Genomic DNA, 27256 nt, shown 5'->3' with positions numbered 1-27256 from the left:
CCAGTCCCGTTAAAACTTGAACTCCCGTCAAGGAGGAAAAAAAAAAGAGAGAGAAAGTGACAGACCGCCTCTTATATAGGCTGCGCTCACCTATTTCATCGCTCTACCGAGCGTCCAAATGTTGACCACTGACTTTGCCAATGCTGATAGATAGTGCGACATCAGTAAACCCCTAGAAGCCTTTTACCTACATGGCAGCTCCGACAAACCTTTCCATCCCAGTCGCCGAGACGCGCCTGAGACCGTTGCCAGCGGATCATGAACTCAAAGAATACGAAAAGATATTAAGGATAAGCGATGAGATATTTGCGGGAACTCATCCCAGGCTGAAGGTCCCCCAGCAATTCATTCGCAAAGCCCCTTCTCGTGTGCTTCAAACACCTGTTGCGTCAGTCTCTGGTGATGCTGCTGGAACTCAGCAGTCGAAGACAACACCACCAAACCCATCGCTGCTTAGGCAACAAGCTTTACAGGTAGCTTCTCCAGCTCAACCTAGTCCGTTAGCTACACATGCCGCGGGCACACAGTCTCACGTAGCTCCGAAACTCGCGTCAGAGATCGATCCTATATTTTTAACCAAGTCCGATGACCTAGTCCGAGCAGAAATACAACTACAGAGGAGGCGAGTGGAGAATACGTTAAGGGAACAAGCTGAGCGAAGCAAGGTTGAGTCTCGACAGAAGTATGCTGCTCAAGAAGACAGACCAGACTTCGATGTTTCGGAGGTCTTGAATCAAGCTCTGGAAATCGTTAAGCCTCTTCCATCACTTGATGTCCCAGGCGCTAATGGTACAGCCATTCCTAGCGACTCCTTTGACGAGAACTCGTTGTATTCTAGTAGAGCTCCCGATTCCCCCAGCGGAGGAGATTATGAACCACAGGTTCCTTCGGATCGAGGTCGACAAGCAGACAGTCAAAATCCAGTCTTCTATGCTACTGGTACTACTAACAAAACTATTCCACCTCCGAGTTACACTCGGACTGCGCGAGTGGCGAGGCATCATGAACAAGATGAGCTGCCGGATGAACCCGAATACTCCCCCCAGAGCCAACAGTGCCCATTGTGGATATACAGGAAGATGATGATTATCAGCCTCCCGATGCGCTGCATCCTAGGCGTAATATGTATGAGCGAGCTGTGGTATATTCTACACGGCAGCAATCGATCTCTCCTGACATGAGGATCGTGAGAAACCATATCACGTCACCGGCAGCTCCGCAGCCGTCACGCGTTTCACCGTTGGCTGTGGCCAAAGGCCCCTCTGTACAACAGAGGCTACAGGCAAGGTCTACTCGGCGTGATAATCAGGAAAGAGGTCCCACAGATCCTTCCTCTGGACCGACTAGTCCAGATGGTGTAGCGCCGCAATTGATGTCCCGCAAGCGTCGCCGAGTCCAGGAGCCTCGAGATGAAAGTGCATTACACACTATCAGCTCGCCTAAGCCACGTATCAAACCTGAACCTGTCTCTCCCCCGCCTTTCCACGATACCCAACCTTCAAGTAACCATGGTCGTGGACAACCTGTGTACATTGACATCGCCTCACCACAATTCACACCAGTTGGTGACCGTAGAGAAGTTCCTAGAGAGTCGGTCTACGAACATGATCGATATGGAAGCACTGGTCGGGACTATGATACCCCGGTCGAGCCTAGTATCCGAGCGACTTCTCGACTAAGTTCTCGGAGGCCGGCACGAGACACTCAAGATTTGCGACGAGTGGCTAGCCTCCATTATTCACGGAACCCCGAGACATTGCATCGCGAATACGTGGAACCAATAGTGCGATCTCGATCAGTCCGAGCATCTTCATACGCAGTGGTTGAGCGTCCCTCACATGAAAAGCCTGCATATTACGAGCATATGGTGCCAGGATATCCAAGGCACTATGCGCAATACGAAGATTATCCTCCACCGTCTAGGTTTCGTGAAGTCTATGTGGATGATGATCCAGCTCCACGATATATCGAAACGCAACCGCGACGGATTGTCGTCGACGAATATGGAAATCAGTATTATGAGATGGTGCCGGCGTCGAAAATTCGCGCCATGCCACCTCCACCTAGAATAGCAAGGCCTGATGACTACCATGAGCGGCCTTCGATCCGCAGCGCTAGTGTGCGTGCCGCCTCAATTGTAGATGATGGATACGCCGGCCGCAGATATATTCAAGAAATGGCACCCCCTCCTTCAGCCACTTACCGTCGTGTAACAGAGCAACCACGTGTTGTCAGTGAGAATCAGCGGCCGTACTCACGACCGCCCGTCGAACATGACCCAGTCTTCCGAAGCGGAAGTGTTGCTGTTGAGTACGCCTCCCGGCCGCCAGTCTATGTTGACAATGATGTCTCTCGCCAGCGCTTGGTTCGAACATCGAGTGTTAGACCGCCAGCTGGCCGCTATGAGGAATTGCGGGAAGATTCTCATCGTGTGCAAAGTGTTCGCCCTGGTGGACATGAGGTAAGTACGTATCTGCCCGAGGAAACCCGACTGGCGCGGGAATACGGTGACCGCCCTGTATATACCTCGGTGCGCCCAGAGCGTGAAGGAAGATATTATACTGAAGAGGAGGGAGGACGAATGATTGTTGATGGAGCAGGAGACATGGTTCGTCGTGTTCCTCGATATCAATAACCAGTAATCTTACACATTACCTGATGTTATTATAATTTTAATATTAGATAATTTAAACGGTATATACTAGATGATATCTCAAGAGTCACAATCGTGCTTTTATTTAAAATCGTGCTCTGATTGTGTTAGAATTGGCCTTCAAATTACTGCCAACATTATACATGGTGGGAATAGAGGAACCGATGTTGTTGCCTCGCCCCAGATGACACATATGGTAACCATTCTCTAACATTCACAACCAAAACAACAAAATATTGTCATGAACTTCCCTGCCTCCAAAATCCATCATCCCCAAGGGTCTCATACTCATACTGTCATCCTGCTGCACGGCCGCGGCAGTGATGGGCCCGAGTTCGCCGAAGATATTTTCTCATCTACAGCCTCCAATGGCCGAAGTCTGTCCGCCTCTCTACCTACCTACCGTTGGGTCTTTCCAACCTCACGCGACCGATGGAGCACCGCATTCCAAGAAGAGATGTGCTCCTGGTTCGATGCCTATTCCTTAGGCGATATACAAGCAAGAAAGGACCTGCAAAAGGACGGATTGCGAGAATCGGTTTTGCATATTCTTGATATTCTAGAGGCAGAAGCTAGGCTCCTAGATGGGCAGCTTACTCGTATCTATCTCGGAGGTATTAGCCAGGGTATGGCAACATCATTGTGGACATTTTTCGCTGCAATTGGAACGGGTAGAATTCATGGACCACTAGCCGGTCTGCTGGGGTTTTGTGGCTGGTTGCCCTTCACACAGCAGCTGGAGGAATTGTTATACAAGTCGACAGCCACCACCCCTCATAATCCTGACAGCCCTCAGATACAGCGTCTGGTATCTGGATTTTTTGATGAGATTATCGGTCATCAAGCATCCCAGGATGAGAAACTTGTGGACCTCTCTATCCTGTCAACTCCTGTGTTTCTGAGTCATGGAACTGACGATGCGTGGGTATCCGTGGATCTTGGACGGCAGGCATCTCAGATTTTACGAAAGATCATGCCTCACGTCGAATGGAACGAGTTCACTGGAGCAGAAAATGACGGTCATTGGATAAAGCAGCCTGACGGATTCGACCGGATTCTTCAATTCTTCGAGAGATCCTCTACTGACTGTCAGGTACAGATACCAGCAGCTTCTACTATGGCTGACCGATCACCTTAGTCTGCCCAACAAACCGGCCTGGAGGGCTTTAATTTATCAGTTGACAGATACTATGAGAATAAACCTTTTTGGGATAATTATGATTAATTTAGTATGTTGTTCTTTTGCCAGCAGAATAGACGTCCTCGTAGTCCACCGTAGAAAAGGATTGAACAAGGTGACATACACATCAAGTACTTCTATTTGTCGAGCCAATCCAGGGGTTTACTCCAAAGTTCCCACCATTCCAGAGGAATGTCCCCTTGCAGAGGTCCTTGGTTGAGGGCCGGATTTGCTGTCCGGAGAAAAGGGCAAAGCAGCCGACACGGTAGGCAGGCTTGAAGCGGGCTCTCAACCTTTTCCTTGCTTTAACCTCTTTTCTTTTTCTGTGCTCCGTACGAGAGGTAATCGAGCAAGTATGAAGTCAGCTTGGAAGCTCGGATCCGCCCGGGAAGGACGAATGGAGCAGCGCATTGCCGCGTGGCCAATGGGGACGCTGGGAACCGAGTGACAGCGGGGCCCACATATCTGATGATTCATCATTCATGTCCCAGGCAGATCACGTGAGCGCCGCAGTAAGAGACGAGGCTCGTGCCAAGCTTGCTTCTGCCAGCAACGACACCAATGACAAACGCTGTCTGTTATGTTCTCGCTTTCCTCTTGTGGGTTTGAGCTGCCGAAAGGGTAACTAATCTGCTACCATTCCCCATTGCTCTCGCCCATTCCCGACGCTGGCTCCATATGTAGACGCCTGGTGCGCCCCCCCCGCATTCCTCGTCTCCGACCGTCTTTGTTATAGAAGCAAGTTCTTGTTTTCCGTGAAGAAGGGACGAACCGACAAGAGAAAAAGGGAAACAACAAAGCAAAACAAAGGAGGGCCGCTCCGTCCTCGACGAGTCGATGAGCTCAACGGGGAGTCGCTAGTGCTATCGACGGGGAAGCTGAAGGAACTAATCACCGCACAGCCTCGATCCACCCTGCGGAGTCGAGGATTCCAGCCAGGAGGCGCAGACTCGTCAGCTTGGCTTGGACTGGCACTGGAAATGGCACTGGCAGTGACGTGCCGCACACACAACCAGCCTGTCATAATGGGATTGGCATCATCCCCGACCACTGTGGACAAGCAGACTCGAGAGGCTTTGTCTCTGTCGGCGGCTGCAACTGAATACGTACTCCTTTCAAGACACAATTGAGTTGCATTATTCTTTTGAAATGCCAGATCTCCGTATCAGGAACGATAGCGAGCGTGCGCGCTAGTGCTGATTATTCGTTTCTGTAGGCTGGAAGCGAATATTAAATCTACTCACTCACCGTGCCCACATGTTTAATCAGAACAATAGCAATAGCAAGAGCAAGAGCAATAGCAGTAACAATAGCAATCATGAAAACATGAATAATAATCCTACTACATAATGCCAATGAACATGCCGATGCCGCCAACCAACACACATCGAGGATCCAGATGCGTGCAGACCAAGCCGCTGAACCGGATCAGCCTGGAGCAGGTTCCGCTGCCACGTAAGTAATCATCCATACATAATATTCGATTGACGGTACAGGAATAGACACCGCACACTGCACCCTGCAATTGCCGGGTTAGTAGTAAAAACAGCCCTGTGGCCGTCGACCCGCGCTAGGCAGCTCTAGGCTCTTAGAAGCAAGCACTGTGTAGGCCAAGGGCTAATGAGAGCCCTAGCCTCTTTCGTCAAGCCGTGCTCTGCCCGAAAGCCCGTCGCTGTCATCCTGCCTCAGGCTTCAGCGCAGGCCTGTCTCTCCGCTTCCTCGATCTTCGCAGCCTTCTCAGCCTGCCTTCCTTCTTCGCTCTCTCCACCATTCCCGTCTCTCCCATCCCACTCCTCAACCCGCAATTCCTCCTCGAGATACCCTTCTTTCCCTTCTATCCTATCCTTTTCGTTGTCCTCGTCTTTTCTTTATCCTTTCTACCATCCTTCTATCGTGCTCTTTCTTGTCGCATTCTAGCCCTCTCTTTCCCTCCAACTGTCGCCCTGCTCTGTTCCTGGTGTGCCTCCCGTGCGTGCCCTTCCGCCTCGCAACTTTTTCTTCTGTATCCTTCCCCCCTCCCCCCCTCCGACGCTGCTGAAGAGTCTTGGGGATCGGAAGAACTGGCCTGTCTCTCCTTCGAACAGGATGCACAAGATCTCCAATTTTACCGGTCAAGCTCGTCATGGCTGGGAACGTATGACGCCCGCCTTCGGAATGTCACGGCCTCATGCCGATATGCATGCTGCCTCACAACCCCTTCGTCGTCCGCATGTCGCTCCGGCCCTGACACCGCCGTCAACCGTGGATCCCACCGTCAATCTTTCCTTCAATGTGCCTTTCTCGTCCCATCTCGCCGGTCCGGATGTCGAGGAGGTACTGCACGCCAGTCCCAGTGCCTTGCAGCGTTGGACCTTCCCCGAAGGCACTCCGGAGGGCACCCCCATCCACAATTTGCCTGTCCACGTCGACCATGTGGAAGCGTTGAGAAAGCTATGTCGGTCTGTTACTGAGACCAGTGCTGGACGGCTGGAAGCAATAGTCAATTCCTCCGAACCGAAGACGCTACCCTCTGTGCAACGACGACAGCAAAGCCTGGTTACCAATGTCTGCCTGTCCGGCGATGGAGAAACGGTGCGGAAAATGAGAGCCAAAATTCTGAATGAGACGCCAATCTCTCTGGTTAGTCTCGCATTTGATAATATTTTACTTCTGCAGTTGGTCTGTTGCGGACAAATTACTAACTCGTGAATTTACCTTCAGCGGTGTGCGAATGTGGATGTGGATATGCACCTAATAATGGATACGTCGACAAAAGGCATCCGTTCTAATGTTTTGGAACATCTCGATACCCTCGCACAGTACACTGGCGCCGATATTTTCCTGCTTAGTCCTAAGATGGTCGATGCCGACAGTGCCGTGGTTTCCTCCTACGGGACGGAAAACAGCTTGGAGAATCGTTTTCGAGTCGCTATTTATGGTGACATGGAGAGTGCAGAACACGCCAAGACGAGAATGCTCATCATGATTGATCAGATTGTAAGACCGCCAGCTATGCGGTGTGCTGATAGAAACAAGCTGACAACTATTAGCTAAAACGACATGTGGATGCCATGAAACTCGAATTGACCATGCATACTTTGGTCTGTGGACGTACTCGCAAGAATATCAAACTGATCGAAGCTGCAACCAACACTGCCATCTATTTCCCGCCGCCGTTTCCCCGCATCTTTGGTTACACTCCCCCTGGTGCCCACCGTAGAAGTGAAGATGAAGTGTACATTACCGGAGAGAACATGGAGAGCATTGCCAGGGCTAAGCAGAAACTCCGTGAACTAGTGATGGGAGTCAAGATCTATGTGAAGGACGTTGTCCTCTCTGCTAGCAAGATAGACAACATCTTGCTAGATCGTCTTGACAAGGTTCGGAAGGTGATGGAAGCCAATGGCTCGTATGTTCTCTTTCCACAGCTCGGTAGCCAGCGCGGTCTGGTCCGAGTCCAGGGCACCGAAGCTTTGCATGTCGAACGAACTGTGCGGGAGATAATGGCTCTGGCTGGTCAATTTTATAGTGCCTCATGGTGGATCATCATTTCTGATCCTTCCCAAGGAGGCATGCGGCCACCGACTCCTGCTGAAATTCGTCCTATGCTTTCCGATATTTGTACGAATTCGGACGCCGATGTGAGTTTCGAGAATATGACATTCTCCATCAATGGGTCAGATGATGCGGTCAAGGCCGCAATGAATGTTATCTACCAGATAACATTTGTCAAGCGCAGCCCCTACCAGATCCGTGTCAAAATTGAACTCGCAAACGAGCACAAGGAGTTTGTTAGCGGTAAAAAGAACGGCAAGATCAACAAGATCATGGGTCAGAGTAATGTTCAGATCATTTTTGATGGATTCAATGAGTATAATTTTTATATTGATGTCTGCGGTACCCAGTACGATGCTACCAAGAACGGGTTGGACTTGGTGGAGCAGGAGATGCCGGCATCTATCTCCTTCCATGTCCCTGACCAATATCATAAGCGTATCATCGGTATTGGTGGTCAGCACATCCAACGTATAATGAAGAAATACTCGGTGTTTGTCAAGTTCTCAAACGCAATGGATCGAGGTGGTATTGGCAAAGAAGATGATGATGTCAAGGTGGACAATGTTATCTGCCGTACCCCAGCTCGAAATGCACAGAGCTTGGATCTGGTGAAGCAAGAGATTATGGACATGGTAGAAAAAGTGGTACGTTTAATTCTACCTAGTGTATTTGAGATCTGTACTAATCAACAACCGGCTAACAGGACGCGGAATATGTTTCTGAAACTGTTCTCATCAACCGTCTCTATCACCGCGAACTTCTAGCCCGCATTCGTGAGATTGAAGAGCTTGAGAAGAAATGGAACTGCAAAATTGAGTTCCCAAGTACTGAGCTCGCGAGTGACATCGTGACAATTTCTGGACCCGAGTATCAGGTACCTCAGGCTGTTGACGCCTTCTTGGTAAGATTACCCCAATATATCTTGTCTGCACACGAACTCATTCTCAACAGGGTATGGTTCCTGAAATCCACGAATTATCATTCCAAAGCTCGGCAGAATTGAGAGACTTCTTCAAGTCTACTGAATTTGCTGATGATGTTCGCGGCAAGCTCAAGGATCAGTACGAAGTCGATGCTACCGTCGATACGGCAGCTGACCTTCCCAAGGCTGGAGATGAGTCTGCAGGATCATCTTCACCGATTCCGGAGGAGCGAGTCGTACTTGGTTACACACGGAACAATGCTGGAGGTCTGAAGGATGCGATCGACTTTTTGATTTCTCGTCTTGTCGCTCATGGACTTGATGCCACGACTGTCAAGGGAGCAATCCCGCGGCCCAAGTCGGACTCGTTTGAAGAGTCTCTTCCCTTCTTCGACTCCAAGTTGCTACAGCATGCCCCAGCACCTCTAGTCACCGACTCCCCAACGCGTCCCAGCTTTGGAGACGATGTTTCTGAACGTGGATCCATCTTCGAAAGGCTTCGTAAGCCTGGCAGCATTTCGTCCTTCTCCTCATTCATCGGTCGTAAGAACCACTCTGCCTCACCAGCCTCGTTTTTCAAACATGCATCCAGCAACGCATCCAAGGCGTCCTTGATTTCCATGGAATCCCGCGACAGCGGTTATCGCAATCCATGGAACGACTCTGGCGTTAACCTCCCCGAGGAAGATCTTCATCTTGTGGGTAGCTCCCACAGTCACAATAGTAGCAGCAGCAATGGCTGGCCAGCTCGCTTTGACACGAAATTTCCATTTGGCACTGCGCCGGGTGATATCACCCCGAAACATGACCTTCGCGCTTCTTTTGATTCTGGTCGTCCTAGTACTTCCAATTCTACTTCTGGATACCCGGCCCCAATTGGGCCACCTCGTTGAAGCAACTGATAAACCAAAATTTATCCATATCGAGATACCAATTTGCAGCAATATACCCCGCTATGCTTATGATTGAAAGTCCTGATTGTTTTATCTGTTTTTTAAAGAATCCACACTTTATTTTTACAGCTTTGTTTCTATTTTTTATTGTTTCGTTTTCTTAAGATACCACTGGAGCGAAAGGATCTGGCTAGGCATGGGAGGAAATGGAAATGGGATAGATTGATTGGTGTACATGCCAATGCGAAAAGGAAATTCAATGTTTAAAAAAAAGGAAGCAGCAATGATTGATTTGAGCGTTGGGTAGGTTCATTCAAAAGAAACGAGCAAAAAAATGAACGACTCCCCTACTTTCTAGTGTCTGAATTTCTAGGGTTTCATCACGTTTAACGACATGAAAATCTTACAAGACCATTCTTTTTATTCTACTTATTAAATGAGAAAACTGATAAATCTAGAATCCTTCTATAGACTAAAATATACCCTACGTAAATGTTGTAGGTGTGGTGAAGTCAAGACGTAGCCGCATTGTCAATACGACAGGCGATGATTAATAAATAGAAGATAATAGTTAACCGAAGTAGTTTAATCATACAAGCTTTAAATTGAAGTACACGCCATATGTCATCCATGTGAAAAAGGACAAGAAAACAGAAACAAGATGCACACATAATGAATATATGAACGAACCCCCGCTATGTAAGAATCCATTGCCCATCGACGACAAATTATGAATCAGAACCTTTGTATTAGTATAATAATGACATGAATTACAGCTGGCCAGAGAGAACCGCTTCAGTTGCTATAGTAGACATAAATTAGTATGTTGATAGAAATGTGAAAAAAGTGTCAATAGACTTACCAGAGTTGATGTACGTGCGCTTAATATCTAGATTTACACCGAACCGTTTCTCCAGTTCCACTTTAACCGCCTTTTTCGTGATGGTCATAAAATCAGCAGTACGCAGGATCTCTCGAATTTCGGCGAGAATGGCGTCATCACTAGGCAACCCAGAAAGATCAGCCATCTCATAGTTGGCCGCGCCTAGCATTTCTGATGGGGCTAGAGACATGCGAGAACCAAAGCGAGACGTCAAGTCAAGTTGCGACGCCGGACGAGACGCAGGGAATCCATATTCTGTAGCTGCCGGATGATAGGATTTGGTGCCATAGGAATAACCGGATACTTCCGAGCGAGTATCGTCCCGCTGAGATTGAGCTTCCCACAATTCGACCTGATATTCCTCCCACTTCTTTTTAGGGATCGAAGCAGGGTCAAATTTGCCCTCATCAGAAATGACAACCTTGTTGCCCTTTTCACCAGTTACAACACGAGTGTTTCCCCAAGTGAAGTCATCCATATGCCAGAAAGCATATAGAGGCAAACCCAAAGAGAAGACGGGGGTTGCGAGAATGTAGATAATCATCCAGCCTACCATTTCCCACTTTCGACGGAGAATGAAGATGATAGCTTGCAACCCGTAAATTGCAACAAGGAGAATGAGTGCAGTGAAGGGGATTGACGATGTGTCTATGGCTAACCATACAATGAGATAAACGATATAAACTACTGTAACCGGCTGAATTACTGTACTCATAAGATCAATGAGCACAACAAATCGCATACTGAAGCAGCAGAAACCGCAAAGTTGTTGCAACGGAATGAGTTCAATAAGATTGTGTACGGTTGAATTGATCCATCGGCGACGCTGAGACAAGAAAACTGTCCAACTATCGGGGGCAATTGTCCATGCATGTGCCCGGAATAGGTATTTGGTTTTGTATCTCGGGTGATGTTTCAAGAGAAGGGTTGTAAGGTAACGATCTTCACCCAAATGCAAGAGGTTCTTCATGTGGAGAGTATCGACACGTATATCTGCGTATGATTCGACAACTTCTTTGCTCACAAATAGCGGTTTACCGGTATCCGCTGACCTGATGCGGTACATAGTGAAGCAACCAGGTAAACAGGTAATGGAACCAAACAAGCTTTCGAATGCCTTAATCAAGTTGTGAGAGATGTAGTATTCGTAGACTTGAATCATGGTGACCATAGATTGCTTTGCGTTACTCAGAGATGTTTCTCCACAAAGACCAATTATACGGGTATCAGCGAGAAACGATGCCACCATTCGTGTTGCAGAATCTGGAGAGACAACGGTATCGGCATCGACCTGTAAAATAAACTCATAAAATGTGGGATTGACACCAATGATGTTGCGGATTTGGTGGTACATCTCCAATTCCATAGGACTCATTGGAAGGTTATAGTGAATACGGTTAAGGAAGCGCATGAGAATCATCTGCGAATCTCGCTTACCGCGATTGCCAGGACGTGATACTTCAGATGGCTTTCCGACCTTGACAACAACCATGAAGGGTACGATGTGACCCTGAACCTCATATAGACCGGAGTAAACTTTCCCCATATTGTGTTGTCGCATACCTTCACCTAAGCTTTCGAAACTCAAAGGTTCTGGGTCAACAGTGTCAGGGACACCCAAAATATCCAGGGCAATTCTTGGTGTTGGTCGATCATTGCCTTGGCCGATAATCATGCCGTCACAAATGACAACTAGCAATTTTCGCTTGTCATCATATTTCATACGAGCCATAGAATCAATAGCACGGCGGAGAGAGTCTTCGTCTTCCGTGTAGACCGGAACCTGACAAATAATAAATTTATCCAAGTTTTCAGGCATGTTCTTTTTACCGAATTGGAGTGCAGCAAGAAATCTGAACAAGATGACTAGCGCCAAGAATGCAGAAATGGCAAGAACAAAGTACTGAGCAAATTGACATTGTACTGAGTTTCGAGTATCGACTTTGCCAACAAAGAAGAGGTTGTCCATGCATAGTTGCATACGTTCACGCAGGTCAGGTGCCAAGGGAAGATCATTCCAGTATTTCGTAACATCCTCACCGGATCTCTGAGAAAAAAGGTTAACCACATACTGTGACATGAAGTCTGTGTTGACATCAGCTGGTGCCGGTTGACCAGCAGGAGCCAGAGTATTCCGGCCTCCGGCCACGTAATTGCTGAAATCATAGACATTGCCATTGATGCTCCCTATGGATTTTCCATGGTCGTTAGCCAATGTGCTCATATATTGCGCGCTGTAACCAATGTAGCCTTTCTTGTATGTGCCCCTTAGCATCAGCATCTGCTCTGCAAACCAGTCCGGACGGTAGTCATTTGTAAAGTAACGAAAGTCGTGATATACAGCATTGCTATCTGTAGCACTAATGGTAGTGGCGGATCCCGTAACGTTGACCGGTGTGAAATCAAGCAGCACGGTAGGATCCACAGAACCATTAACACCTTGACAGAGTGCCGACACTTGGACGGGAAAAAGCGCTGTCGCATCGACACCCGCGTACTGTTTGAATGAAGAGGAAGGGATAAGGTTTTTGGGATAATGAGCTGGCACAAAAGCACCCAGGTCGAAAACCACGCCTCGAACGGCAACGTATGATGAATGACCATCTTTCCCATCATTTGCTGACAGCTCTGATGCTGAATAGACGTGTTGTGTGGGACAGATTAATGACGGAAAGGCCACAACGAAAAACACAGCAATTCCACAAGCCAGCCAGATAAGCAAGTTGATAGTAAGCTTTTCACGCCAAGCCATCCTAACGTCTTTTCGCTTCATTCTCCCGACAAATCTGATGAGGAAATCAGGAATCCAGAACGTAAGTAAGTACACAATGAAGAGCCAACGTTTGCGGCTACCAGAGTCAGCCACAACGTCGACCTCCTCCATTTTGCGTTCTTTGCTCTTCTCTGCCATCTGTTCTCTAGTTTCTAGATTCTTGAACATGTCCCCAGAATTGAAAGCCGAGGCGCCAGCGTCAGAGCGCCCATCAATATCGCGGCTGCCGAAATAGCTGCCGTGCTTCGTCTCATCGCCGTAGATGAAAGCGCCGCTTGGAGTATTCTCCCCGGAATTCAGTAGACGAACTTTAGCATCAGAATAAACGCTGTCCACATTGAGCATTCCTTCTCCGTCTTCGAGGGGATTAGCGCGATATGAGGGAAGTACGCGTTCGCCCAACTTGGAAATGTCCGCCCAGCATCTTTCACTGAGGAAGACACCAGTACTACCGACGCGCGCTTCATTTCCAGGCCATTTACGTTCATCCAGAACAAGCTCAGCCTTCTCCCTGTCACTGCCAACAACAATAGTTTCGGCTTCAGCTAGACCGAGGAACTCTGCAAAAGGAAGGAATATAGTGAAGTCTGCATTTCGCAACCTTTGGCTGATTTCAGCTATACCAAAAGTCTGGACCTGCATGCGCACACACTTGCTATCGAATTGGTTGGCAATTCTTCTATCATTCGGCTTGAGGCAGAAGACAAAATAAGGATTGATATTTGGCGCTGTGAGACACTGCTTGATAATCTCAAGAGAAGAGAGGAATTGGCCTGCGGCACCTTGGTCGGCAGCTGTGCCATTCACCTTCTTTCGCCCTGTAACACCAGTCTTGGCGCTTCCATTATAGCTGTCGCTATCGTCGTCATTATTAGACCGAGTTCCAAACGAAGTCAACCTGGAGTTTGTGTTGATTTTGCGACGGGCCATACTGGGCATCCGCATCGGTTTGGAACTGACTTGAGCCTGGACAATAGCCGTTTTCTCTTTAGGATGAGTCACCTTATTGAGGGCTTTTTGTCCAAACAGATCACGAACGAAGTCACTGCGCGTGGAATTGATGACGTTGATAAAATCACCAGAAATGGTCTCGCCATTTTCTTCGACTAACCCATTGATAGGATAGTCAACTTCGCCAGCAAAATGTTTTACTGCAAAAGTGGCACTCGCGTTAGGGGCGGAAAAGTTGCTCCCGGCCATTTTAGTCATGCTTTCTCCAACCACAATTGCTGTGTTCTTGTTCTCGAATCGCTTTCTCATACTCTCAAGCATTTGGAGATCAGTCCGTCCTCGTCTTGTCTGGTCATCGAGAATACTCAGAAGCCCGTTACCAGGCTTCAGTAAGCCACGGACGGCTTCTGAATTGTCAAAATAGCTTGTTGCTGGAACACTGACTTCTTCACTTTCCAGGAGATCTGCCTTGTTTGAGAAAAAGCTCTGTAAGCAATAGCTATACAAAGACTCCACGGCAGCATTATTGAGCAACTGGTCAAGAACAGACCCAGTGGAAGCAGCCTGAGCAAAGCCAGGGAAGTCAATAATGGACACGGTGTTGGCAACGCTATCTTCGGCAGCACAAATTCGCTGGTTGATATTTTCCATGACGTAGGCGACTAGAAGGGAGTAAAGAGTACGTGCAAGTTCGTCTGCGCTTCGACGAGCGCCCTGAGGATCCAGCATCACAGTGACGCGTTCACGGTGGATGGTCTTACTCTTGAGGCGGAAGGTCACCTCAAGATCTTCCGTACTGAGTCCGAGGAAAGCAGCGATACATTCCAGGACGTCTTTGTTTTTGACCGTAGTCACCGTCTCACCTCCCTCATGAGAATACCCGCCACTCTCTTCCGCACCAGTTGTTGTAGATTGACTAGTAATAAAATCGAGCTGGCCAATGTGGAGGATAGTTGCTAGGATTTGACAGATTTCGGCGATTTCACCTCGGGGAAACTCGAGCTTGCGCAATGCAGTCTTGAAGTGTTGGAAGCCTTCGGCGTCATTGATACCAACTTTTAGTTGGGTTGGGTGACCGAGATAACGCCATCGTTTGTGGCTGGCTCCAGGGGCCGATTGGATGTTGGTGGAGTCAAGTCCTAGATGGGATTTTTCGGCAGCGCTGGTGCCGGCCAGCAGATAGTATAGAATATGAATACTGCGTTCGCCAGTGGGAACAGATGTGATTCGACTTCTCTCCAAACGATGGTCGAGGATTTTACCTCCAATCAAAGTTGGATTGTTGGAAGACGAATCGTATTGTAATTCAAAGAATAAACCAGCTTTGGATGCTGTGGGTGTAGTAACGGATTTGGTGGTCGTTAGGGAGTCAAAGACAAAGGCAGCGAGCGACAACTTTGTCGAAAGCGGTGTCGAAGAGAACGACAGAAATGAAGACAAAAGATGAGAACGAACCGTCGTCTTGCCGGAGCCCGTTTCACCTCTGGACGTGAATTAGAAAAAAGCAAATACTTATCAGATGAACAGAACTCACAGAAATACAATTGCCTGGTTCTCTCCACGAGCTCCTAAACGAGTGAAAGCGCGTCTCGCCAAGTCCTCTGCTTCCCCCATGGCACTCCCCTCCTTGTCGCCATCCGGGCCTTTGGCAGATGAGGTGTACGTGTTTATGCATATTAGGGCTTGCGATGAAAGGCGTGCGGTAGGCAGTGATATGTGAAATCTAGGATTGAGAAATAACGATTAGCCGTGTTCGTGGATACCGAGCAAATCATCACGTACCTGCTAGCTAGATGAGCCGTCAAGTGGGTGTCGGATTGGAGATGGGATGGTAGTGACGGCAGTGACGACTGTGAATGGGAAGGGGCAGTTCCCGGCAATGCATTGAAGGCCATGTCTGTGAGTCGACGTAAAGGTCGGAGACCTTGTTATTTTGCAAAGGTGAAAGTGCCAGTACTCGATTTCTTCTGGCGGACAACCAAAAAAAGGCTGTCTATGGATGTAACTCGTTCAGAAAATAGTCGACAGTTAGCAAGCTACGCAGCTCGCAGCGAGATCCTAACAAGCGAGGGATAAAAAACACATCACTCGGTCAGGCGGGATGCAGGTCGAAAGGATCAATATAGTGGAGGTATGCCTTCAATAAAGCGAGTGTTGGGCCGAGCGGATGCCTGGTAACAACGAGCCGCTGGAAACACGAGGACAAGGAGCAAGCGCGATGCGATCGAGGGCGAAAAGCGAGAAGAGAAGAGAAAGAGAAAGAGAATGCAACGAATGTGATTATGCTGGTTGAGCGGTAGTAGTGGAATGCAGAAGGGCTCGACTCAGTCAGTCGAGAAAGTGAGAGAGACTAGCGGAAAGATCTGGAGCGAGCCCACAATGGTACGGATACATGGCTGTTTGATGTCCGTAATGGTATTGATACGTACATCAGGACCAAGTAATTTAATATTAACATTCTGGATGTGAGACGGCCATTCTTTGCGGGCATCTTCGAGCCACTTGCGGCTTGCTTCCGAGCGTGCCAGTGTGGGCTTGTTTTGTTGACAGCTACTGTATTGGGTACTGTATTGACCGGGGCAATAGCCAATGGCAGTTGCCAGATAGCCCGCTAGCGGCTGGCCATTAGTACAGAGGTGGGACACAAGCCAGGAGCCGCAGCGATCGACCTGCGGTTAGCAGAAACTAGTGTGCGGCGTGGTGAGACCCATCCAATAGTGACTGGCCCAGTCTAAGACACACCCAAACTTGTTGACACCCTCTCTCTGCTCACTAGGACGACACAATAAATATAGTATATAAGATATAAGATTTATTGTGTCTGACAAAGCGACTGCAACAGCCGGCTGTGCACCTGGCACTCCATAGAATGACAGAATCTGGTGTCTGCAGGCTATTCTTAGCGCCACCACAAGATTTTCTTTGTTGGATGACCACACAGTTTAAGCCTACGTTTTAACATTTAGGCCGTACCCCTAACAAAAAGGGGCTGCTGTGGCAAATATTGACGATTGGTGCCGCTACTCTTAACAGTTAACAATTTCTTTAGTTTCTGTATTCTATTTCTTCCTGTAGGTATATTTGTTATTGGATACCAGGCCGATTAATCATTTGTTGGTGTTACACCTGCATCGATGTATGTAATTCATGTATCGAAAACTACAAGTTCACAGTCGGCTTTCCCTTTCGCCTCCCCAGGGTCGCCGATTCTCAACGCAGGAGGCGAACAATTAACTATACCTTTCGTCGTGAGATGCGAATGCATTTATTACTATTGATTTACTACTACTTGGTATCAACAAGCGATCTGAGGGCAGCTTCTAGAACGCTGAGACCTGTCAAAAAGGCTAACGGCGGAGGAGATCTGTCCATTAGTGGCTCCTCCAGGGGCCGTTTGGTGGTGATCCGATTCCCAAGAGAGTGGGAGTCGGGTGATGGACGGATGCAATTACTTGTGACACCAGATCTATCTACCCGCGATCGCGATAAAATGTGAGGTTATCAAATGCCAAAAGATGCCTTGGTCAGTCCCTGAATCATATGTTAAGTAATTGAATCTTCAGTACAGGAAAAGGTACGAAAATAGCCGACTAGTCATGTGATACCGCATCCCATGGTCGAGATGCCGGCGCCAGTGGAGCCGGCCGGAAAGCTAATCGAGAAGCCTCGTCGTTTTGGGCATGATGTGGATGCTTAGTCCGCCTATCTAGCTGGCTAATGGGCTTGCGATGCTTTATTTAATTTTATGCTGTCTAAACTTTTTGAGCAATGTAGAGTTACGCCTCGATGTGTGGTGATGATTTTGCATCCATCGTGGCCACCTTGTCCTGACAGTAGAGAGCGACACGCTACATTGGATGGCGCTGGGGGCCGCGTAGCCTGCATTGCTGCAGCATGCCATGCCTGGTGGGTCGGTGCTGAACAATACCAAACAAGGGGCCTCTAATTCTAACGAGCTGGTGTTTACGACAACCACTGAGAACTGCCCTGCTCTGAATACAAAACCTTTTTCTTGTCGACCCAAGTAGACTTTTAAACATTCTTGGTCCTCTCGCGCCTGTGCCTGTGGTGCACATTTTCTCCCCGCTGGGCTGATTGTACGTAATGGTGAATTTTTCGAGGACGATCCCCCAAGACACTAACTACTGTGTACACATGCAAAGGATGACAACATAGCCTCTGCAAGTGAGGTTGGCACTTGGAAGCATTAAAATAATACTGTAATAATAGAATAATGTGATAACCTAGTGAATTATAATCAATCGTTGTGGGCAGTCTTAGCCTCGCAGACTCGGGTAAGAATAGCAGAGACACCTGCACGGACCCGTACCGGTAATACGTTACCGTACCATACACTGCGAAACCACCAACAGCCGTGCTAACTCCGCCCATGCAGCAGTTGTACCAGCGAGTGCCCAGAACGCCTTTTCTCTCTGTCGTTCGTTCTTATTCTCCAGTGATTGATTATTCCTGGAGGCAGTGTTGTCATTTCTTTCTTCACACCCTATCTATTTTATCATCTTTTGCCGGTGCTAGTTATCCTCGTCGCATTTTCCCCCATTCCACCGGCCACATTCGCTTGCCACGACTTTTTGTCTGCCATTCGCTTCAGACGACCCGTACGGAGTGATCTTTTTTGGATCACCGGCCAATCCTCTTTCTAGACCGACTCGGTCTTCTCGAGGCCTGCGTTTACACCTCTCCTACCTCGAGATATTGTAAGTGAGACGAGTAATACTTCTGACCCTTACGAAGGATCTCCCTAATTTTAATAGGAAGGTGTCTATTTCGCTGATGTCCTGAGGGGCAGCAGCAATTCCGTGTCTGTCTTTTAACAACTACATTCAACTGTCAGAACAATACCACTGAAAATGACAAATCGATTTTCTGTCTTTTCGATGACCTCCGGTCCTGGCGGTGCCAAGTCCTCATCCCAAGTTTCTACGACGTCGTTACTTAATGCCTTGCATACATCCTATACGAGTGGCCAGCCTTATCAGCTTGAAACCGGTACGAGTCTGGTAGTGAACACATGGCTTACAGCCGTTAATACCAATCCGGATGGCTCATCGGGAGGGACTGTTGATGCTGAGCTGGCTCGACGTGCTTGGGAACACTGTCGTCGACGAGCAGAGGATAGTTGCATTGTTTTAGGGTATACCTTTGGATCGCGTCCTTGGTTTATCATTTGAAAGCTAACACTCATCTACAGTTCACTGCACCGATCTACCCCGTGCCTCCTTCCTGCCTTGCTCTCGGCTGTGCCTCTGTCTACTCCTGACGTACTATACTCCGCGATCAATGCCATTCGGCCTTTTGTTTCCGCCGTCACACCTTTCAACCCGTCTTACTCTCTATACTCGTCGTTTGCCATATCGTATACTTTCACTCTTACCGGAAACATTACCGGATTGACGCTTGCACTGTCATCATCAGGTATTAATGTCACCAGAGGACTCTTGGATGTTCCCGCTGAGCCTGGCTATCGCGCCTTTGATGTATTTTACTACCTACTCAATGCCGCCTCTAGCAATGCGGAGCGGGATTACCTTGCTTTAAAAGACCCGTCTGCATATGCTATCCTGAGCAAATCAGGGACTTACAACCCCCCTTCTTTTCTTCCGACTGCTGATGACGCTGCCGCTGCAGAGGACTTCCGATCCGCTCTTAAAGCCATTGGGATCAAGGGTGCCGCACAAAGGGGTCTGATTTCGGTTTTGGCCGGGCTACTCAAATTAGGAAACACTCTGGGCTTTCTCGTTGATCAGGAGGATCTTGAAGAAGTCTGTGAGGAAGCTGCCGAACTTCTAGGAGTCGACCCTGAAATTCTATTGCATAACTGCACAACAGATGACCGTCAAGTTTTCGTCTCGGGAGTCTATGAGGCACTAGTCGACTGGGTCATCCAGAAAGCCAATGAGGCGATAGCAAATCAACTTCGAAACGACCAGGAGAATACATCGAGCGATGGTTCAGGTCCCCAATGGAACAATGATGACAATTCTGATACTGTGACTTTGACCATTATTGATATTCCCAGCCCGCCTCTCGGCAAAGCGGTTGCACTACGCGGTATTTTTGACGACAACGTCGGTATCAATGCTGAAATGAAAGAAGACGGGTTAGAATTTGCCAGCCCTGGCCAGTCAGTTCTTAACGAGATGAATACTGCCGTTGCTGAGGTAGAAGGTGATTTTGGCATCACTGGTGGTGCAGCTTTCAGAGAACGTTCATTATTTCTTGATAAGAGACAGACAGTTCTGGAAAAGGTCGGTGTGGAGGTTGAAATGGGTGCCTTCCTTCGAGACCTCTTGTTTCCTGTCGAGAGTCAGGGCATCACACTTGGTAAACGGGGCCGCTTCGATCTTCCAACAACATTGGGTAGCAGCAGAGTTTGGTATCATCTTGCAGTACACCCCACTGACGATACCCCCGATAGTATGGCAGCATTGCCCACCGTGACCTCCGCGTGGTCAGCAGGCGCTGTATCCCGTCAATTACGAGACTGGCGTTTGCCTGAGTGGGCAAATCGCCGTCACAAACAACTTGATTTTACCGCTGATTTTGATGTTGAGGAATTTGTTACTCGATACTCTCGTCTCGGTTGCAAAGAAGGAAAAGACGGTGTCGAGAGCTGGGTTCTTGAGCGAGGCTGGAGTAACGGCGATGTCATCGTCGGACATGAGAGAATCTGGATGCGTGAAGGTGCATGGTGGGAGGCAGAGACAATGCTTGATTTGAAACCTGATGGAAACCCTTTCATGGTAGTCAACCCTTTTGAAACTGGCTATTCTGCTACTCCCCCTAATCCGAATGGGTCTGGCTTTTTCCCGCCTGTGCCTATTGCTGATTCCGGCAGTTTTGTCGCAAGTCGCGACAATCTACTAAACATTAACAGACAGAGTACGATGTCTCCGGGTCTAGCTCGCTCAATAGGGCCGGGCCAAACATTACATTCTTTTGGAGCTGCAGGCGACTATGGGTTGGGTCCAAAAGGCGATGATCACAAAGCTGATGACGCTTATTACGAAGCTGAGTTGAATCGTCTTGCTGGGAATGACCCTGAGTATGGTAATCCCAATCACATTGAAAAGAAGCCAATTACATTTGGTCGGCGGTTATGGGCTGGGTTCGTATGGGCAGTCACCTTCTGGATCCCATCCTTCATGCTTCGTTATATTGGTCGGATGAAGCGCCCAGATGTCCGAATGGCTTGGCGTGAAAAGCTTGTACTCGTGCTACTTATCCTATTATTCAACGGTATTGTTGTCTTCTACATCATCGAATTCGGTAACTTGCTGTGCCCCAACAAAGACAAAGTATGGAATCCACAAGAGCTTAGCTATCATACAGGCGACAATGACTTCTATGTTAGCGTGGCCGGCAAAGTATACGACATCAGCAAGTTCTGGAGACTGCAACATAGTGACACAGCAATCCAAACAAGTTCTGCAAACATGCAGTGGGCTGCCGGCCAAATTCTGGATCCATATTTCCCTGTTCCTCTAACCGAAGCTTGTGGGATGTTTGTGACTGATACCTCCGTTGTATTGTCGAACAACAACACAGCCGCCACTGAACAATCAGAAGCTATCCATTGGAGTGGCAATTTCAAGCAACCAGTCCAAAAATCTGCACTGTACAAGTTTTCGTGGTACGATCAACAATTCTTACCTTTTCTTCAGCAATATTATAAGGGAAACCTAGTCTACACCAGAGGCAATATTTCTGATCAAGCAAATTCGGATCAGCGGTACTGGGTGATCATCAATAATGGGGTTTATGATTTGACAAATTATTTCTACAGCTTAGGGTTGGAGGACGGCCGAGACTCGTACAATTTTCTCCCCAGTGCAGTCACAACCTTGGTCAAGCAAAATGCAGGGTCGGATATCAGTAGCAAGTGGCAAGACTCGGCAAATTTCACCAACGCACTCACTTGTATGAAACACGCGTTCTATGTTGGCGAAGTCGATTTCAGAGATACTCCAAAATGTACAGTTAACAACTGGATCTTGCTTTCATTTACAATTCTCATCGGTGCTGTTATTTTGGTCAAATTCTTGGCGGCCCTTCAACTTGGCACCAAACGTCGTCCAGCCCCCCAAGACAAGTTCGTTATTTGCCAAGTTCCAGCGTATACTGAAGGTGAGGATCAACTTCGGAAAGGCCTTGACTCCCTCACAGCTCTACAATACGACAACAAACGCAAGCTTATATGTGTGATCTGTGATGGAATGATTGTTGGTGGCGGCAATGATAGGCCAACACCCAAAATTGTACTTGATATTCTCGGTGTTGACCCCAAGATCGATCCTCCAGCACTACCTTTCAAGTCAGTTGGTGAAGGTAGTGATCAGCTCAATTATGGTAAAGTCTATTCTGGGTTATATGAGTTTGAAGGAAATGTTGTCCCGTACGTTGTCATCGTCAAAGTTGGCAAAGAATCAGAGCAGGCCAAATCCAAACCAGGAAACCGTGGAAAGCGTGATTCTCAGGTCCTCATCCTCAATTTCCTCAATCGCGTCCACCATCGTGCGCCAATGTCTCCGTTGGAGCTGGAAATATTCCATCAAATCAACAATGTAATCGGGGTTGATCCTGAACTATACGAATATGTATTTATGGTTGACGCCGATACCAGTGTTAGGGAGGACTCATTGAATCGTCTCGTTGCTGCCTGTGCAACTGACGCTAAAATTGCTGGTATTTGTGGTGAAACTAGCCTGCAAAATGAGGAACGAAGCTGGTGGACGATGATTCAAGTTTATGAGTACTATATTTCCCATCACTTGGCGAAGGCATTTGAATCTCTTTTTGGAAGTGTAACTTGTTTGCCCGGATGGTGAGTTGTCGTCTTTTCTTAATAGAAACTTTTTTGCTGACAAGATTTACCCCAGTTTCTGCATGTATCGACTACGCACTGCTGACAAGGGTCGTCCTTTGATTATTTCTGATAAGGTCCTCAAAGAATATTCCGATGGAGATATTGATACTTTGCATAAGAAGAATCTGCTTGCCCTTGGAGAGGATCGTTTCCTTACGACACTGATGACAAAACACTTTCCAACCATGTCCTATAAGTTCATCCCCGATGCTTATGCCAGCACTGCTGCTCCAGAGACCTGGGGTGTGCTTCTCTCCCAGAGACGACGCTGGATTAATTCCACCGTTCACAACCTGGTTGAATTAGCTGCATTGAAAGACTTATGTGGTTTCTGTTGCTTCAGTATGCGGTTTGTTGTCCTGGTCGATCTTTTAGGAACCATCATCCTCCCAGCAACTTGCGTTTATCTGGGGTACATGATCTATCTCATGGCCAGTCACACAGGTCCATTTCCACTCATTTCGATGGCCATCTTGGCAGGTGTCTATGGTTTACAAGCGATTATTTTCCTCATCAAACGTCAATGGCAACATATCGGCTGGATGATTATATACTTGTGTGCCTTCCCCATCTACAGTTTCGTTTTGCCTCTATATTCCTTCTGGAAGCAAGATGATTTCACCTGGGGTAATACCCGTGTTGTTATTGGAGAGAAAGGCGATCGACGGGTTGTTGCCGTGAAAGATGAGCCATTTGATCCAAGGAGCATTCCTCTTCAGCGATGGGATGATTATGCCTTGGCAAACAACCTACCGGGGCGACGTGGTCAAGCTGAAGCGGGTGACGAGAAGAACTACCCTGGTGTCTACGCGGATGAAGTCGCCCTGGAAATGGATGATTTGCATTCTACTTATTCATCCGTTAAACCAACATCGACCATCTTGACTAGTTTCCCTAGTGGTCGTGGTCCATACATGCCTCCTCAGTCACCTGCACCTTTCGGCGGTAACAATCGCAATTCGCGTATGTCCAGTTTTACTCGATACACTGACGCACCACAACCCGGTACCCAGGGTCAGCGTCATGTCTCAATGGGTGGCCTCAGCAATTATCAAGATAATCCAATGAACACAAGCCGGCTAAGCATGCCTATGATGCAAAGCTCTGACAACCTTCTGGGAGCTCCTCATCGGCAGCGTAGCCCTATGGGTGGGTACGGCTCTCGTCCAGTTAGCACTGCCATGGATTTCCGAGGTGTTCCAGGGCATGGGCCAGATGACTCCACGATCATCGATGCTATCCGTCAGGTCCTTGGCGAAGTCGATCTTGACAATATCACAAAGAAACAAGGTGTGTACCCTCCTCCTGCCTAATATCATTCATACTTACCCATTATTAGTGAGGGTCCTTGTCGAGCAACGTCTTCAAACCGAGTTAGCTGGCGACCGGCGTACATTTGTTGACCGTCAAATTGACCAGGAGCTCGCCAACATGTGAGCTATGGAACAACCTTGCCTTACATTTTCCGTTCACCTATCACATTTTCCCTAACTGTAGCGGTCTCGTAAGAAGTTTTGCAAAAATACGGCGCTTGTCAGTGATTTACTGCTCTATCCTAATAATAGCCTTTTTAATGCCCCGTGACTATTTTGTGCATTTGAGCATGGGTTTGACGAACTGTACCACTTATTTTCTAATTGTATTTGTTTTCTTGATATATCTGCGCATCTCTCATCGGGCTGGGTGTCATATGATTATTGATTTGTTTACATAGCGGGTAGGATAAGCTGGGTAACGGATTAGCTAGACAGGTTTCATACTGCCAATTAATATCTTATGATCAATTTCTGAAGTACCGACCAAGCTCTCTTTAGGTGTGATAAATCTAGGCATATATTAATTGATCTCAGCTGAAATGTGCACCCTCAAGACAGATCGCATCCAACATTTGAACATTCGATGGCCCTTGTACAAGCAATGCTGATCTCTGTTCTCTGTACACATAGAAAAAGGATTTAGAAATGACATTGGCTGGGCCTTCTCAAAGGTTATATAGACCTATAATACTCATTTACAAGTTAGATTACAGATTCAGTTCCGATTTGAGCCTTTTCCACGCAGCAATCCCCCTCTGAGCATGGTCCCTCGTCACGGTCTTGCTTGGATCTGACAAGGTTCGCGAAAACAATTCTATAGACTCCCAGCCGTCGAAACCGAGATCATTCAGAATCACTCTAGCCGCCTACACGCTCGGTAAATAGGCACCGCGGTCATTTTCATACACAAAGAGTCGCACATTTCGACTCCATGACATCCTTGCCAGCTGATCTTGGACGTAAAATGGACGTCCTTCAACTAAGGTTTCTCCATCCGCTCAGCATCCACCACCTGCACGTAAAAAACCTTCTCGATGTCAATTTTATTTCTCAGTCGCTCCAGAGATACCCGGAGATAACCATCAGCGTTGTCAGAAATCATCCCCGTTGAACTCGCCCGATTAGCCCATATACGCCCAGCAATATTGAATGTGCCCAAACAGCAGCCAGAATTGGGTCGATTCACCCGCTGTACGATCTCTTACATCAATTCCTACGTATCGACATAAGTGGCCCATGTAATATTCTTACGCAAAGCGTACAGGAGAGGTTTCCTGAAGCCCTAGGTCGGTGACTTCTATCTGGTCCATAACAGTCAAAACAATGTCCCCCAACGTGCCTTGTTGCAGGAAGTGTGTCGGGATTTGGATACTATCCGTATCGAAGATCTTGATGACTTTGAACCACAGCTTCAGTTTTGCGATTCGCAATTCGTGCTCGTGTCGATTAAGAAGCCCTTCATAGAATAAAAATGGTTGGAGCCAGATAATGGTCCATGCACGCCCCACGGACATGGAAGCGATTGCTGGGCGACAGGGCATTGTTCCAGTTTATTTGCAGAGATGAAAACGGTTGTGTTCGATTCCATGATACAAGTATAAGTAGGATTATAGAGCCATAAACATGACGTAGGTTTAAATGGTTTCTTACTCCTGCGTCGGCGTTGACTTCACCCGATCATGACTTTAATACGTTGGTTTGATGTCCCCCCAAACAAGGAGCCGGTTATCAGGCTCTGCATCAACCTCAGCGCTGTTGATATCGAATCTTTGCGTGATGATCGCTTTCATTTTTGTCACAGCCGGCCTGACATTCGGAGTTATGTCGGTCGTTGAGCCGTGGGCTCGATGAACGATAAATGCGCCCTTATTACTTGACCCATTCCGGCCAGCGATCTTTTGATAATGTCCAAATGGTGCATTTCCCCGGCCCAGGTAGTGTATATATAAGCATCCGAATGCATGATGGATTTCAAGCTTCCCCTTTCGCATGCATCCCTATATGCGGTTTATCCGAATCAGTCGCATTCATTCTGAGCAGCTTTTGCTCTATGAATATGGGTGGTTTCCATTCTTCGTTCAAATAAGAAGTGCGGTGTTGCTAGGAACAGATATGTAGTGGCTAACCACCTGCCACTTGTAATCGATTGGCAGCACCAAGCTGGACTATAACAGTTGCTTCTATAGACTCAGGTATTGTAATTATATAATTGCTCCCTAACTAAGTTAACTAAATTACTATCTGTATAGAGAGGCACATGACTACCCCACATGGAGGCTTATCTTATCTCGATCCTAAACAGCAGCGGACAATTGTTTACTTCTTGCAAATATTCAAGGAGCATGACTTTCCCAATGTTCAATATCAAGATCGACAGGTAATATTGGTGACTATTCTATATATCTGTCTATTGACAATGTCTGCCAACTCGCCGCCTGATAATAACCTCCCGACATCGATACCTACGACGTCAACATCAACGACCACTACAAATAACAGCCCCTCTCCATCATCATCATTCACCCCTCAGTCTTCGTCTTCATCCCCTGCCTCGTCAACCCAAGATCAAGACCCTGAAACCGCCCGTCGAACCCTCGAAGCCCGGACCGCCTTTACCGCCTCTCTCCATTCAGTCGGTCAAAACGTCTCGTCGGATCTCCGCGCTCGCGCGACAGATCTCCATAACAACGCTGCTGCAATCCAAAAACAGGAGAATGAGCTGACAAAACACACGACAGATCTCAAGAAACAAAATGATCAATGGGACAAAGTCGTTGAGAGTGCGCGCCAGGGGCTGAAGGAAATCGGCGACGTTCAAAATTGGGCGGAGATGATTGAGAGGGATCTACTTGTTGTAGAAGAGGTACTTAGGCTGGCTGAAGGCAACGCAGAGGCAGGGGAAGAAGACAGAAGGGACCACTATCAATCAGAAGGCGAAGGAGACATGACGGAGAGAGAAGACGGGGTCACCAAGGGAAAGAAGGCGAGCCAAGAACCCGTTGAGATACTAGATGACACGTCTTCTGCAGCGTCAGAGATGACCGGCACGTCGGCTACTTCAGGATCAAGTTCGGATTCTTCTACTAAACCTAGTCCGCCTGTGCAAGACATTCCACAGCCGGTGAGAAAGGGGGACGGCGAAAACAAGCCGACTGGGGGATGGTGGGGACGATGGTGGCAATGAGTAGTTGTTTGCTTTCTATATTATTGATGATAATGACTGTAATGACCCTTGTGACGTTGAATGTTATGCTCGCATGA

The 27256-nt window shown here is 47.8% G+C and overlaps 8 protein-coding genes across 8 annotated transcripts; 5 read left to right on the top strand and 3 right to left on the bottom strand.

Moving 5' to 3' along the window:
* The first annotated feature begins 15 nt into the window (after positions 1-15).
* BGW36DRAFT_367029 (uncharacterized protein) lies at positions 16-2730 on the top strand. Its single transcript, XM_046214810.1, has 2 exons — positions 16-989; positions 1049-2730. The coding sequence occupies exons 1-2, from the start codon at positions 192-194 to the stop codon at positions 2633-2635; spliced, it is 2385 nt and encodes a 794-aa protein (XP_046077802.1). The 5' UTR covers positions 16-191; the 3' UTR covers positions 2636-2730.
* Positions 2731-2894: 164 nt separating this feature from the next.
* Positions 2895-3823, top strand: BGW36DRAFT_421747 (Alpha/Beta hydrolase protein; the record flags this gene model as incomplete). The annotated part of the gene is made up of 2 exons (XM_046219610.1): positions 2895-3741; positions 3792-3823. 2 exons carry the CDS (start codon positions 2895-2897, stop codon positions 3821-3823), a joined length of 879 nt encoding a protein of 292 aa, XP_046077801.1.
* Positions 3824-5918: 2095 nt separating this feature from the next.
* BGW36DRAFT_284921 (KH domain protein) lies at positions 5919-9185 on the top strand (the record flags this gene model as incomplete). The annotated part of the gene is made up of 5 exons (XM_046210275.1): positions 5919-6452; positions 6534-6809; positions 6863-8014; positions 8074-8271; positions 8322-9185. The coding sequence occupies 5 exons, from the start codon at positions 5919-5921 to the stop codon at positions 9183-9185; spliced, it is 3024 nt and encodes a 1007-aa protein (XP_046077800.1).
* Positions 9186-9680: 495 nt separating this feature from the next.
* On the bottom strand, positions 9681-15687 carry BGW36DRAFT_434975 (chitin synthase ChsE; the record flags this gene model as incomplete). The annotated part of the gene is made up of 3 exons (XM_046221406.1): positions 9681-15275; positions 15327-15515; positions 15575-15687. 3 exons carry the CDS (start codon positions 15685-15687, stop codon positions 10004-10006), a joined length of 5574 nt encoding a protein of 1857 aa, XP_046077799.1. The 3' UTR covers positions 9681-10003.
* Positions 15688-18571: 2884 nt separating this feature from the next.
* On the top strand, positions 18572-24207 carry BGW36DRAFT_8838 (putative chitin synthase). Its single transcript, XM_046222668.1, has 3 exons — positions 18572-18947; positions 19005-22637; positions 22693-24207. The coding sequence occupies exons 1-3, from the start codon at positions 18664-18666 to the stop codon at positions 23990-23992; spliced, it is 5217 nt and encodes a 1738-aa protein (XP_046077798.1). The 5' UTR covers positions 18572-18663; the 3' UTR covers positions 23993-24207.
* Positions 24208-24422: 215 nt separating this feature from the next.
* On the bottom strand, positions 24423-25536 carry BGW36DRAFT_392865 (uncharacterized protein; the record flags this gene model as incomplete). The annotated part of the gene is made up of 5 exons (XM_046217745.1): positions 24423-24504; positions 24707-24851; positions 24885-24942; positions 25005-25193; positions 25258-25536. The coding sequence occupies 5 exons, from the start codon at positions 25534-25536 to the stop codon at positions 24423-24425; spliced, it is 753 nt and encodes a 250-aa protein (XP_046077797.1).
* Positions 25537-25590: 54 nt separating this feature from the next.
* BGW36DRAFT_8829 (uncharacterized protein) lies at positions 25591-26184 on the bottom strand. Its single transcript, XM_046222666.1, has one exon. It carries the CDS (start codon positions 25984-25986, stop codon positions 25681-25683), a length of 306 nt encoding a protein of 101 aa, XP_046077796.1. The 5' UTR covers positions 25987-26184; the 3' UTR covers positions 25591-25680.
* A 227-nt stretch (positions 26185-26411) lies between these two features.
* BGW36DRAFT_392864 (uncharacterized protein) lies at positions 26412-27179 on the top strand (the record flags this gene model as incomplete). Its single annotated transcript, XM_046217744.1, has 1 exon — positions 26412-27179. The coding sequence occupies one exon, from the start codon at positions 26412-26414 to the stop codon at positions 27177-27179; it is 768 nt and encodes a 255-aa protein (XP_046077795.1).
* Positions 27180-27256: the final 77 nt, after the last annotated feature.

The sequence above is a fragment of the Talaromyces proteolyticus genome (assembly GCF_021365285.1).
Source record: "Talaromyces proteolyticus strain PMI_201 chromosome Unknown BGW36scaffold_1, whole genome shotgun sequence".
Classification (NCBI taxonomy): Eukaryota; Fungi; Ascomycota; class Eurotiomycetes; order Eurotiales; family Trichocomaceae; genus Talaromyces; species Talaromyces proteolyticus.
The sequence above is the reverse complement of the archived record's forward strand: the minus strand, read 5'-3'. Positions and strand labels throughout refer to the sequence as shown.